The sequence below is a fragment of the Maylandia zebra genome, linkage group LG17 (genome assembly GCF_041146795.1).
Source record: "Maylandia zebra isolate NMK-2024a linkage group LG17, Mzebra_GT3a, whole genome shotgun sequence".
NCBI classification, from domain to species: Eukaryota; Metazoa; Chordata; class Actinopteri; order Cichliformes; family Cichlidae; genus Maylandia; species Maylandia zebra.
This window is the reverse complement of record NC_135183.1, coordinates 1,286,877-1,301,689: the sequence shown is the minus strand read 5'-3', so window position 1 is coordinate 1,301,689 and position 14,813 is coordinate 1,286,877. Positions and strand designations below refer to the sequence as shown.

Below are 14,813 nucleotides of genomic sequence, written 5' to 3'. Positions count from 1 at the left end.
ACATGGCAGAATTTGATAATGTCATTCAGTTCTACTTTAACTGTAGCAGTCTGCTTCTTTAATAGCAGTGATAAGCAGAAACTGCACATGGTACAGTTTGATAGCGTTCCATTGAAAGTGAAAGCAGAGAAAATAAGGGGAGAAATTGAAACATTCCTGCAAAATAGCCCGACTCATTGTGCTATCTCTGCCTGCTTCACAGTACAGTCACTAGTTAGGAAGGAAGAATGGGGTTGTGCATGTTTTGGCGCACGGTGATTAATAAGTTTACATAAATCCATAGGGATTAAAAAAAGCCTGGAACATGGCAAGAGATGAAGCATGAAAACATAAACAAATCACACAAGACTGCACGATTTAATGTTAGCCCACAGCATATCCAGTATAAGAATGAGGCAATACTGAATAAACTAAGGCAACACGGTGCAGTCAGTGATGGTGTGAAGGGAAAGTAGAGAGTTTGACAGATTGGGATTGGAGCAACTTTGTCTGATGAGGTTAAACAAAGTTTAATAGTGAAGCATATGTATGTCTATGATAATATTAATGGAAGCCAAGTTCCTGGATAACACAGAGGTAGTACACAGGAAAACATGAATCAATAATAACTGAGGTAACCATCTCTTACTCTGAAGACATGATCTCATTATTCCAGTGAGTGTCAGATCTTATCCAACTCAACGTAGTTTGGGCTCTCATCTGTCAGCAAGCGTTTGGTCCACAAACCAGTCAGCTTCACGCATGCATCAAAAGACAGTATGGCCAGGCTTTCTGAGGTCCGCATGACATTTTCCTATCAAGTACACCAGTATAAGTGTCAGCTCAAATGCAGTCAGGGTGTCTGTCAGGCAGTGCTCAGCAGCAGCAGGATCGTATTTTGCTAGTTTAATAGAGTAATTGCTGTGAAAGGTTGCCTAGAGGCAAAATACAGAGGAGTGTTTCTGAATGTGCTCAGTAGACAGCTCAACGCTCTCAGATGTGAAATCAGCATCATCGTCATCAAAACACCAAAACAAAGCAGATTTTATTTCCCGATTTGGCTTTGACTGCTGTGTGATGTGAGCGACAGCTGAAACGTGAATCCAAAAACAAACAAAGCCTCGATTTTTGTGATGGTAAAATCCAAGAGATTTTACAACCAGCAGCAACTTTGGGGTTGAAAGATTACGCCTGTAGAGACGTGCCGAATAGCTTCTTGAGGCTGGCTCCAAGAGTCAGTCCCTTTAGACTTCCATGTTAAAGTGTATCATAACAACTGTACTCAAGACCACTGCTTTTTAATAAATCGCACTATTAAACTTTATAAATGCTTAAAGTTAGGGTTGTGGCTGCTGGCACAGATAAGTTGCAAGCACCCGGCTTTATCCCCGTCCCTCTTCCCCGCTCTTTTTCTTTCCCTCTTTCTTTCTCCCGTTTCTTTTCCCCAGTCAAGTCTGTCCCGTGTTCAGCAAATGAAAATAAAATGAACAATAAAAGGTGAATCAAATAGACCAATACGGCAAGGCTGGGATGGTCCATTTGGTAAAGTAAATTTCTTTGGCTTTAGACAATAATTCTGATGGCAAAAGAACCAAACGGGACAGGCAAAAAAAAAAAGCAAGCACCCGGCTGCTGGGTGAATGAAATTCACGTATTTTATTGTAAAATTTAGCACTGATGCCTAGGGCTGTTCGATGTAACGATATATATCGGATGACGATATACAAACATCTATCGTTTCATTTCACGCTATCGTTTGTTTCGTGGTGTCGCAAAATAAACTGTTTACAGTAATATTTGTTCATGGTTCTGATGTCACTGTAGTGGTTATATTCATTTCTTCAAGTTCTCTCTTTCTCTTATATTTAATATAACCACACTACGGATGGACAAGCGCCTGTTTTCATGCGTTGTCGTTAGCAACAACGACGGTAAAACCATCGCGTGTCCGCTTGTTTACGTTCCACATAAACCTTTCACAATAAAGTTCAAGATCCTGTTGAGACTTTTCAAAATAAACTGAATCATGTGAAAGAGCAGATTATTTACGGATGAGAAGTAAAAAAGAGCCGCCAGGTGCTAAAAAAATAAACCTTAGACTCAAACGTTAGAACAGGCTTTTCCCCGCAGCAAGCCGTGTAATAAATACAAAGAAAACGGCGGCCGTTACAACTTATGTCTAAAAATGTATCGTTTCATGCATCGGCTAAAACACTCGACTCAGCTACATGACGCCCAGCTGGAAACACTTCACCTGCCCGAGATTCACAGAATTTACAGAAAATGTTACATTTGTGTGATTTATATCGTTATCGGACGATAGATGTCTGATATCGGGAGATGAGATTCTGGTCATATCACACAGCCCTACTAATGCTCCTCTGTGCTGGATCTATGTAGAGACTACACAAGTGGAAATGCTGTTGCCGGTTTCTGAGCAGGCTGCATCAACAGCACATACATTATAAGGGAGGTGCATATCAGGTTAGGGCATAAGGTTTTAGAAGGGTTTGTGGTTACAACGTTCCTATGGCATTGATTTGATACAGACATATAAATCTAATGTCATTTATATGTGCCTCTGTAACATGCATCCAGATCATCTCTGGATGCATGTTGCTTATCAGGCTTGCAGTAAGAGCCATGTGCCTGTTCATCTTAGCCCATATGATGCCTGACAGGAGCTTCCATGTAGGACTGAGGCAGGTTATTGGTCGGTAGTTGGAGGGGACCGGTCCCTTCTGGGGGTCCTTTGGGGATCAGGACCGTCCGACCTTCGGTTAGCCATTCCAGGTGTCTCTCGTCAACTAGCAGCTGGTTCATTTATGCTGCCAGACGCTCGTGGAGTGCAGTCAGCTTCTTTAGCCAGTAAGCGTGAACCATGTCGGGCCCTGGTGCTGTCCAACTCTTCATACTGGAGACCCTTTCTTGGATATCTGCCACTGTGATGGCTACTGGACCCTGTTCAGGGAGGTCGCTGTGGTCTGCTCTTAGATCCACTAGCCACTGAGCATTGCCGTTATGGGTTGTGTCCTTCTCCCATATGGTCTTCCAGTATTGTTCTGCCTCCAGCCTTGGTGGTGCTGTTCTCATATTGTTCCCCTGCCACTGAGAGTACACCTTGGATGGTTCTGTGGAGAACAGCTGGTTTATTCTCCTGCCTTCGATATCTCTTGTGTACCTTGCGGCTGTGAGTCGTTGCTTGGCAGTCTCAAAGGTTTCAGGTATGGACAGCTTGCTGTACTTATTAGGCACCTTCTTCATCACACCTTTCTGCAGCTCCAATAGTTGGCTAACCTCCCTCCATGCTACTGTGATCTTGGCCTCTAGTCTCCTCCATGGAGGATATTGCTCCTTGTGGCTGTTCAACTCGTAGCCAAGCATCTCACTGATCTCTGCTGCTGTAGTGCAGATCAGCTGGTTAGTCTCTGTAATGGTAGCGGTAGGTAGGTCCGTAGTGCTGCATTCACATCATCTAGTAGATGATCTGTCTGTACTTCACGTAGTCTTGGAAACCGGCAACGGAGGATCCAAGTTTAACGCTTTCAGGTCAGTTCCTCTTGCAGTCAACACTTTCTTCCTTCGCTCTCGGGGCTTGGTACCTAATCTCAGGTGGGGGTGATGATACAGTGGGGCAAAAAAGTATTTAGTCAGCCACCGATTGTGCAAGTTCCCCCACTTAAAATGATGACAGAGGTCAGTAATTTGCACCAGAGGTACACTTCAACTGTGAGAGACAGAATGTGAAAAAAAAATCCATGAATCCACATGGTAGGATTTGTAAAGAATTTATTGGTAAATCAGGGTGGAAAATAAGTATTTGGTCACCTCAAACAAGGAAAATCTCTGGCTCTCACAGACCTGTAACGTCTTCTGTAAGAAGCTTTTCTGTCCCCCACTCGTTACCTGTATGAATGGCACCTGTTTGAACTCATCATCTGTATAAAAGACACCTGTCCACAGCCTCAAACAGTCAGACTCCAAACTCCGCCATGGCCAAGACCAAAGAGCTTTCGAAGGACACCAGGAAAAGTATTGGAGACCTGCACCAGACTGGGAAGAGTGAATCTACAATAGGCAAGCAGCTTGGTGTGAAAAAATCAACTGTGGGAGCAATCATCAGAAAATGGAAGACATACAAGACCACTGATAATCTCCCTCGATCTGGGGCTCCACGCAAGATCTCATCCCGTGGGGTCAAAATGATCATGAGAACGGTGAGCAAAGATCCCAGAACCACACGGGGGGACCTGGTGAATGACCTGCAGAGAGCTGGGACCAAAGTAACAAAGGTCACCATCAGTAACACACTACAACGGCAGGGAATCAAATCCCGCAGTGCCAGACGTGTTCCGCTGCTGAAGCCAGTGCATGTCCAGGCCCGTCTGAAGTTTGCCAGAGAGCACATGGATGATACAGCAGAGGATTGGGAGAATGTCATGTGGTCAGATAAAACCAAAGTAGAACTTTTTGGTATAAACTCAACTCGTCGTGTTTGGAGGAAGAAGAATACTGAATTGCATCCCAAGAACACCATACCTACTGTGAAGCATGGGGGTGGAAACATCATGCTATGGGGCTGTTTTTCTGCCAAGGGGACAGGACGACTGATCCGTGTTAAGGACAGAATGAATGGGGCCATGTATCGTGAGATTTTGAGCCAAAACCTCCTTCCATCAGTGAGAACTTTGAAGATGAAACGAGGCTGGGTCTTCCAACATGACAATGATCCAAAACACACCGCCCGGGCAACAAAGGAGTGGCTCCGTAAGAAGCATTTGAAAGTCCTGGAGTGGCCTAGCCAGTCTCCAGACCTCAACCCCATAGGAAATCTGTGGCGGGAGTTGAAAGTCCGTGTTGCTCGGCGACAGCCCCAAAACATCACTGCTCTCGAGAAGATCTGCATGGAGGAATGGGCCAAAATACCAGCTACTGTGTGTGCAAACCTGGTAAAGACCTATAGTAAACGTTTGACCTCTGTTATTGCCAACAAAGGTTATGTTACAAAGTATTGAGTTGTATTTTTGTTATTGACCAAATACTTATTTTCCACCCTGATTTACCAATAAATTCTTTACAAATCCTACCATGTGGATTCATGGATTTTTTTTTCACATTCTGTCTCTCACAGTTGAAGTGTACCTCTGGTGCAAATTACTGACCTCTGTCATCATTTTAAGTGGGGGAACTTGCACAATCGGTGGCTGACTAAATACTTTTTTGCCCCACTGTATCTGTCCCCAATACATATAAATATATGATCACTCCTTGCTCCAAAAGCCAAGTATGGCTAGTATTGTAATGTTGAGGTAGAACCAGCTTACTTTCAGACGTGATTTTGGCTTCCACAATTGTGAATAGAAAATCATTGTAAAAAACGTTTACTATTAAGCTCTTCTTCTTTTCTGTGGTTGTAAGTCAAGTACACTCTTGCATGGTTTCTTCCCTCCCAAAAAGCTCAAGGTCACCTATTTTTAAGTGCAGCTTGAGCAGGATGACTAGCAGGGAGGCACTGGTGAAAAAGATCAATCTCACAAGGTTGGTGTACAATAAGTGAACATGTGGAACGGTTATTAATCACTGCAGAGACAGTCATTCGGTTTGCATTCAACAGCACACAACAGTTAGCTTGGGCTCAGCTCTATGCTTTACGATAAGCTCAGTGGAGAATCACATGTAGAACATGATGCTGGTAATAAAGGTTTAAAAAAGGTTCCAAAAATAAAAGATCTAAAGCAGCCATGCTAATTTCTGTTGCTGTGTTTCTGTTACACTCATTTGATGGAATTCAGCTACTAAAATTATATCCATGTTTCCCAAGATATGGATGTTTGAAGTTAGTCATAAAAAAGTCATCCTGACCAAAAACGTGATTTTGATTTTGACAGATCAGCAAAATTGATTTATGTTTTTAATCCTAAATGAAGACCATAAAGCTTTCTTGTACGTATGAGGTTATAAGGGTTAAAATGAGTAGACATGCACCATGCACCACGGCTGTATATCCCTACAGACCTGTGGCCAGGTGCATCATAAAGAAAGCTGATTTATGCTGAGGAGAAAATATTGAATATAAGAAATGCTCCCAGATACAATAAGCTCTCTTAAATTTATCGTATTTGCCACTTTAAAAAAGATCTTTCAGTGTACTTTTGTATTAAATGACTTCCCCTTTAAATCTTCTAATTCAAAACAGATGAATTCAAATGAAATGCTATAATAAAATACCCAAGTCCGTGTATTCAAGTCATTCTCAAACTTAATTTTGTTATAGCCTGGAAAAAGAAAAGATTATTCAATAATGGCTCAATAAAGCAGCTTGCAATGGTCCACAAATCAAGCATTTCACTGAGCACTACTGTAGAATACAGCAAAATCCAATTATGTTTGCCCAGATGATAAATACTAGAGTATCTAATAAAGTGGCTTCAAGTGATACTGTTTGTATCACTGCAGGATTTGCAGGTTTCTTTGAGCACAGGGTTCCATATATACTGTATATATGTTGCATATTTAGCTGAGCTGCAGAGGAAAAAAGGGGCTCAGAGATGTAACCATGAATAAGCAAAAAGATGTCTACGTAACAGCTCCGCGCACATATCAACAACACAGTATAACCTTACCTCTCAGAGATGATTAAACATTGATTATTTCAGAACATCTATTCATGTCAAAGTCTGGGATGTGTTCGGTGTTACGTGAAAGTCTGTTTTTGTGCTCAGTATGCTGGATGATTTGAGAAATGTGCAGGTATAAATATATGAGTGACTTTAGCACAAGTCTTTGTTGTAGTCATTACAGACCACCTTACAGTGTTTGCATGTCTTTTTATTGCCTCACCAGTATCAGAAGAAACACTTTCAGTCGTCCATACTTTCTGTCTGGTAACAAGCAACGTCCAATTATTTACAGGATTAAAGGATTTACATGAAAGACATTCAGTGATTCCAGCAGCGTCCTGAATTGTCTCTTAATCTCATAATTCCTCTGTGTTTGCAACATTACAACTCATCATAGTTCTTTGAAGCAAAGCACCAGCAACTGCACAAACTAAACATAAAGAGTCCTTCTTGGCAGACCTCCAGTCATTCAAGAGTTTCAAGGCTTGGAGACGAGTCAGTCAGTCATTGCATTTTATGCAAATGGTCCAAAATAAAAGTAAAGTCTGACATTTTTACTGAAGCAAAGACTCTCAGGTTGCACTCATACAGTTTAGTCTGTACCACGCCTTGGAAAGCTTGTATTCACTTTAGTTGGACATGAGCAGGTGTGTCCATGTAGCACAACTGAAAGCTGCTGTCAAAAACCCACAGTGCTACAAAGCAAACAGAAAGTTAAACTTACATTTTGTCCTGAGAGAGTGCTGTTATTAACAACAAGACAACCCAGTCTGGCTGAGACCTGTCAGCCTATGGAAGGAAGAGTTTTCTGCAAGCCTCCATGTTCCTTGCTTCGTTGTATGTATAGATCATACACAGGAATTTAAAATTGCAGTGCTCCCAACAAATAGTAGCTCAGTGCTCCAACATTCGGAAGAAGGGACTGCTCTCAGGGACGGGGGGGGGGGGATCATTACTCCAACCCAAGATTGAGTCCCAAGCCCCAAGAACGATGGAAGGAGGAGCGTTGAGTGCAAGAGGAACTGACCTGAAAGATAGGATCATTGCGAAGGTGGAAACCTGGACCCTCTGTAGCCGGTTACCAACACTGCATCACGTACCCTCAGAAGGTCTACTTGAAGTTGTGGATGCAGCACTGTGGATGATCCCTGCTGCAACCATCACTGAGGCTAATCAGCTGATCTTGACCACGCTAGCAGTGATCAGTGAGATGCTTGGCTATAAGATGGACAGCCTTAAGGAGCAGTACCCTCCATGGAGAAGGAGACTAGAGGCCAAGATCAAGTTAGCACAGGGAAAAGTAGCCAACTATGGGAGCTGCAGAAGAAGCTGCCTAAGAAGTGCAGCAGGCTGACCTGAGGCCTTGGAAACTGCCAAGCAAAGACTCAGAGGCTTGGGCAGCCGCTCGGAGAGGTATGCTAAATAAATAGAAGGCAGCTGTACGAAACCAGCCGAGGTCTATGCCCAGCGGCAGGGGAACAATATGAGAACAGCATAATTTTTGTGTCTTTGAACTGTATTTTTATTTCAGTCACCTGTGTACGTGGACCGTCGCAGTCGAACATGGCCATCTCCAGAGATCAAACAGCTTCTTTGTGTAGACAAATCATCCCCCTTCACTCAGGCATGATTAAGGAACCAGGTACAGATGCTGTGGTCGAGACTGCTTGATGGATCGACACTCTGCTGGAGTTCCTTTTTTCATCTTTCATTTGGTTAATCGCATTTTTAACTTGGATGTGTCTCATTTGTTAAAAAACGCGGCCCCCTTTGCACACAAGCGCCTCTCCTTCCCCTCCCGCCTGAAAACCAAAGCTAAGCTGTGAACTGTAAATGATAGTGTAGTCGGCATTTTTAGATCCAGGATGGTTCAAAGGCAACAATTTCAGCAGCTGAGAGGATGTGCTGCCCTGTCACCATGAATGAAAGACAAAGTGACAACGCCCGTGCTTGTGAATAGGTTTGAAAGCTTGTTATTTACCTGAGAGACGCTTTGCAGGGTCATGACTGAAGATTATTAGATGTGAAAGCAGGAGAACGCATTGTTTAACCGTATCAGATGTTCCATCACAGCCAAAGACAAGCAGGGCTGTCAACAGGTTATCAGAACTCATACATTAATGTTATTAAACACAAAACATCATTGTCATAACCAAATCGTCCCCCCTCTTCTGATATCATCATCCCTACTTTGCATGATGGTATCGATCAATGTCTGGAATACTTTGTTTGTCGAATGTTTTTACTGCCAACTTGGACAGCTCATTTCCTCTTAAATTATAGACCTGTCCTTATCTTTTAATAGACTTTTCTTTTCCTCTCGCCACCGTTCCACTTCATGTGTGGAAACTTGAATTATGAATAACACTCTAAGAACTCGTCTCTCGGTCTGCTGCTCTGTCCATTACTCCTCCTCGTCTTTGTTGCGGTTGCAGTTTTAAGTGTTTACGCTACTCTGCTTGGCATTTAAAGCACCTATTCATTTTCTTTCTCTTTCTTTTTAAGTATAAAGTTCTAAGGTTGCTTTTCTCTTTCTTATGAAAAAGAAAAATACTACTTGGAAAGTCAAAAGAAAGAAGGAAAAGTCAAGACTTCCCAAAATTGCCATTATCATAATTATGATTATTATCTACATTATATTGCCGTTTAGAAAGCAGCGTGTCTGAGAGTCTGGAGCTATGCAAACATGCTGCTGTGCAGTTATGTTTGCCACTTCACTCAGAGTTTGAACATTTGAGTTACGTGCTGCACTGTTTTTCACCACTGTGATAGCCAGTCCTGTCCTAATAATAAGTGTGCATGCATGTATAATTATACTTTGTATGGAGTTGTTTGACGCTGAGAAATACAAGTTAGTTATCTTAGTTTTAGACAAAAAGGAGTAACAGCACGAATCTCCAGCTTAATATCAGGTTATATATTTTGCAACACAGGCATTAAAGTGTGATGCGCATCCTATTCAATTAAATATATTTATCAGTGCTGTCAATAGATTAAAAAAATTAACTAATTAATCTCACAATTTTCTGTAATTAATCGCGCTTAATCGCAATTACTTGATCAATAGCCTGGCTGTAATTACATTTTTTCAACTTTATATTTAAGCTTGTAACTGACATTTATGCAGTTACAAGATACTAATAGGGAAGTATACACTAATATATATATTAGTGCTGTCAAACTATTAAAATGTTTATGCAGACTGATCACAGGGGAACTGTGGATTAATTTGGATTAATGATTAAACATCATTTATTTTTATTCTATATTAATCACGTTTCATTTTGCATGAGCAAACAGACTCGAGAAAAAAGGGCAAACATCGCACTTAACATGTTGAACATTCATGTAAAAACTCTGTAAACATGTATCCTCTCTCTGTCTGTCTTGGGGAGGCTTCACGTGCTTGAACGAGGAACCAAAGCTGTGTAAAGGTTCTCAGTGATGTTAACAGGTCTGCAGTTTGTTCCGCGTGGCGTCAGTCGATGTGTCCGAGGTCGACTTCCTGAGGCCCCGATGCTCCGCGAGTGTCCAAGCTGGGTGAGGCGTTAGCCAAAGTGCTAGCAGCATCCTGGCTAACGTGTGCTTCGAGTCAATGTGATATTTTAAGCTGGAAGCGCTTCGGTGAAAACAGAATTCCTTCTTGCACAACGTGCAAAATACCTTATGTGGGTCGACTGTTCCCTCTTATTTTTTAATGCTAAATTTCCCACGGAGAGGGCCGAAGCGCGTTTATCATCTTCCACATCGAGTTGATTGGTGCAGCTGGCCGTCACTACACACCAGCTGCCCCGTGCGCATGTGCGCAGCTGACTCTACTTGGACAAACTGCCCGAAATGCCTTTATAGAAACATTGCAGGGATTCTGAGTCGCTCTGCACTCCAGGTGTGTTAAAAATTGTAATCCTGTTGCCCGTGATGGCAGATTAATATTAACACGTTAATTTTGACAGCACTAATATTTATATAATCACAACAACAGTTGCCTCGAGGCACTTGTATTGTAAGGTAAAGACCCCACAAGTACGTTCTAATCCTGTAATCGTAGCAAGAAAACAGAGACGCGGGTTTACCATCGTTCATATTATCCTGACAGGGATGATGGATTTTCTGCTGCATGTTTGTCTCAGTGAGCCCACCTGGGTATGCGTGTATACTTCCTGCACGCTCTCGATCAAAGCTGCCTTCTAATCCTTCTCTTCTCTTCTTCTAGGTACTCCTGTTGTTGTGTATAGCAGACTGGATGGTGCACTCAATATGGAGGAGCGGCAAAGACCCAGACAGTTTCTCCATCCCTTACCTGACGGCGCTAGGGGACTTGTTGGGCACCGCCCTGCTGGCACTCAGCTTTCACTTCCTGTGGCTCATAGGAGATCAGGACAGCGACGTGGGCGACTGAAAGCGTGCCACTTCTCCGTCTCTAATGCCCTTAAGCCTTGTTGTACTGGCGGTGCTCCCTGTTGCTGGTCAGCACATTCCTTAACTTCACATCCTGGATGAAACTTTTAATCTACACGAGGGTTTAAAAATTGTTCCTGTTTATTTCTACATGCAAACCACACCGTACTCGTTAAATTTCTGTTTTTGTGTAGCGATTGTGACCTGCATCATTTGCACCAAAGCACTGCTGGTCTTGTTCACTGGAGCAGGAAATCACCAGCCATCGCCCACAAACCTGAAGAAACCTTAACTGGTGGACTCTGCAGCCCAGCATCAGTCAGAGGCCTTCAGTGAAAAATTAAAAACATGTCTTTTATGTGGAATATATTTTGGGGATTGTGTCTGCCACCATGTCTAGTAAGATCAACAAGTGAAGCCTGACTGTTAGCAGATGAACTCGACTGCTACAGACTCGAGAACAGCTCGAGTCTGTACTGATGGTACGAAACGTTTACCTGTGTACTTTTGTTTTTATTTGTTTCATGGTTTGTGTTGGATTTCTCTGTTCTCTGCATATTTAAGGGACGTTCCTCTCCTGTTGTACCCACGCTCTGTGCACCAATCAGCTGTGGGCTGGACATCTGGGGCCGCCTTGTGGTGTGTGGCCTTTTCAGCAAAAATGTAAGCTTCTGTGGTTTGTTTTCAGAGGGCGTCCCCGTGGATCCCACTCTTTCTGATCAGTCTTGTGGAGAGCCACTGCTGTCACTTTTTTACTTTCTGTGTTCTCAGTGTTTTGTGGATCGGGGACCAAAACGTCTGCTCAGCACTGATGTTTGTTTGAATTTAAGTTTTAAACCAAGAATCATCTTCTTAAAGATGCTTGTGTTGGAAGGTGAACAGGGGTCAAAACAGATTGTGCCACATTGCTGATAGTGGACCTTTGATTAAGTCCTGACCCACAAGCTTAACAGCCACAACCTACCTGGAGCAGTGCTTGGTGGGGGTGGAGGTGTTGGTGGGTTCTGGTCTTTTCTTTTGTTACTATTCCAACACTGAAGTGACAGGAAAGGATCAGGTGTTGTTTAATCTAAGATGTGCATGTTTGGTCATGTTGCAGCTGGCTACTTCCAGGGTTAATGTTTATTAAGTTACTCTGTGAGATTACCAGTAACATACCTGTTAGTCTTGGCTGAGATAACATTACATTTACCAAACATATTTAGACCTCACACCGGAAACCTGACAACTGTAAACGTCAGAAGCTCTGCATAACATTGCATACGAGCACTTGAACGCCCTGTGCAGGGACGTTCAGATGATTAGTGCATGTGCACATGCTTCATGTTTCAAACGCGTGAGCACAGACGTTACTATAATTAGCCTGCGAGTGCACAGGGACACTTTTAATGATACAGCCAGTTTTGAAGTATCAGGAGGTATGAACAGCTGGTCTGACATTCATATATTCAGGATTAATATTTAGCAGGGAGGGTATTTCTTATGTTGTACATCATCTTTACTGTCACAATGTCACGTAAACCTTGGTAACCCACAATGCCAACCACCACACAGCTCCACCTCCCAGATCAGATCTTGTGCCTGTGTCAGTGTGCCCTCTGACCTCTGTTTGACCTCTCTTCCTCGTGTATGATCACTCTGATGCTGTTTACAATTCCACTGTTTGGAACTTTCCTTCAAAGACCAGCCTGTCCCCGCAGGAACCTGGCAAATGTGGGAACACGGAGCGTTCTCATTACAAGGAGCTCTGTCACCACCGTCTCATAAACAGTGCAGACCGACACGGCGGCTACAGAGTCACAGGTTCAACTACAACAACCGTTCTCTTTGTTGGGAGCCTCACTGCTCCACCTCGGGGCGAACCCAGAGCAGCCTGAGCGTTCGTAGCACCTTTACAAAAATATGAAATACTTTCATTTGGGTGTATTTTGGGTCACTTTAAATAAAATCATCAAATTTTAGGCTAAAAAAAGATTTTTTTCGTCCTGTCAATTATGACCCAGAATTAATTTCTGCTTTTTGTTTGTGAGACGAGGTTTGTGAAACAGTGGGACCACTGGCCTCCCACGGTGGATGATCACATGCTGTTTACACGATGAATCATCAGTTCTCAGACTGAACAGCAGATTTCACCTTGAAAAGATTCTTTTTTCTGAATGTATTGTTTCATTATTCGGAGAGCAGTGATTCAGCTGAGTCAGCCTGATGGGAAATCATTCCCTGTAGCTCCTCCGGGAATGAGACGGGAGATTAAACCCACTCGTTGAAGTTATCCGATGTGCGTGTGTGAACGTAGCCAGTGGTTCTCTTTAAACCCAAAATGTGCCTCTCGAGATTTACTGGTTGACGAGGTATTTTTCACTCTGTCACACCATTAATGCAACTTTCTTTCTCCTGTATTGTAACACTGTGCAATGAGCTTCTTTTGTACTCTCAGTTTCTGAAGAGTTTCATTCCAGAACAGCATATCCACCATCCTAACTGTGGGAAACTACATGCAGATATCAGACGCGTTCTCGGATCGGGGCTGTTTTTTGGAATGAAACCCTTTGTTTAGGTTTGTGGCTCATATGGGCCACAAATGATTCAAAAATAATAAATATCCTTGATTTGAAAAGCAGTTTATTTCTGGGTGTTTTTGTTGAAGCATCATATCAAGCAGACTTCATTTTTGAAGTCAGCTTGTGTATGTCTGAATATGCAGAGAAGAAGAAGAAGAGGCACATGTGACATCCCCCCTTTTTAAGTGAGCGAAGCACAATTAAACAGGTTGAGCTTCTTTGCAGCTTACTCCTTTTCATCAGCATCATTGGCTGAGAGAGCAGAAAACAGAGATTCATTTATATGGTCTGCACCAGTTTAATCCCATCAAGACCATCAGGCAGGAAACCCAGCATGATCATATGTGGGTCCTTATGACAACCAAAGAAAACACAGGCAGTGTGAACGTGAGAATATTTGACAGTTACTATCTGGGTGTGCCGTGTGTCACTTCAGTTTTCCTGAAATCTCTTTAATCCTGTTTGATGATGATTAAAAGCATGATGCCAACTGTTGGGTTTCTTTTCTGTGTGACTGAAACAAAAAGTTTTTTCAGAAGCGGGAACAGAATTTCCTCGCTGGAGCCGAGAAGCGACTGTACCTCAGCGAACTGATAAGAAAACAAGCAGCTCCTGAGAAAACAGTTCCTCTAACATGATGGCAGCGAGAAATAGGATGCAGCTTGAATGTTGATTGTCACAATGCATGTATTTCTTGGAAGCAGGAGAACAGAGCATCAAAAGAAAAGGCGGGGTGGAGGGGGGGCTGCTGATCCTCTGCGTGGCCTGAATTCAAAGTCTGGGATGTATAACTGATGGATTTCCCGTATCTCTTTGAACTTGGTGAGGAGCATCCCAGCAGTCTTCACAACTTTCCAGGATTGTCAAGTCGATTTTCTTGCCCTTCATGTGATCAAGCTCAGAAGCAGCAGATATAGATTATTTATGTTTGTGGATTTTCTTTTGCTGGCTGAGAGGATTAGATCAGATGTACTTTAGATGAGGGGTTTGCATCGACTAACAGCACAAGCACACAAAGAAAGGCTTGTTATGCCAGTCATGCATCAGGGTGCATTGTTGAATTATCTACGGGCAAAGCTTTGATTCATATGCAGTTTAACGACGCACCTCTGTGAGAGTCTACATTGTTCCTTTTTAACAAGGTCGACTGGGACATTTTGCTAGCCTAATAAACTGAATGGTTATAGCTTGTGGCTATGTACACCTTCTGCAGGCTGCTAGTTGAGCAACATTGACCCAGCAATAAAGCCTCCAG

General features: G+C 42.8%; 1 protein-coding gene across 6 annotated transcripts in view; it reads left to right on the top strand.

Annotated features, from left to right (window-relative positions):
• The window catches only part of slc41a2b (solute carrier family 41 member 2b), a 41,071-nt gene extending 27,454 nt beyond the window's left edge, over positions 1–13,617 (top strand). For all 6 annotated transcript variants that reach the window (XM_004570864.3, XM_004570862.3, XM_004570863.4 and 3 more), the window contains exon 11: positions 10,813–13,617. In XM_004570864.3, coding sequence (XP_004570921.1) covers positions 10,813–10,998 — 186 coding nt within the window. In that variant the 3' untranslated portion in view covers positions 10,999–13,617. The remainder of the gene's footprint in view (positions 1–10,812) is intronic.
• The last annotated feature ends 1,196 nt before the right edge of the window (positions 13,618–14,813 follow it).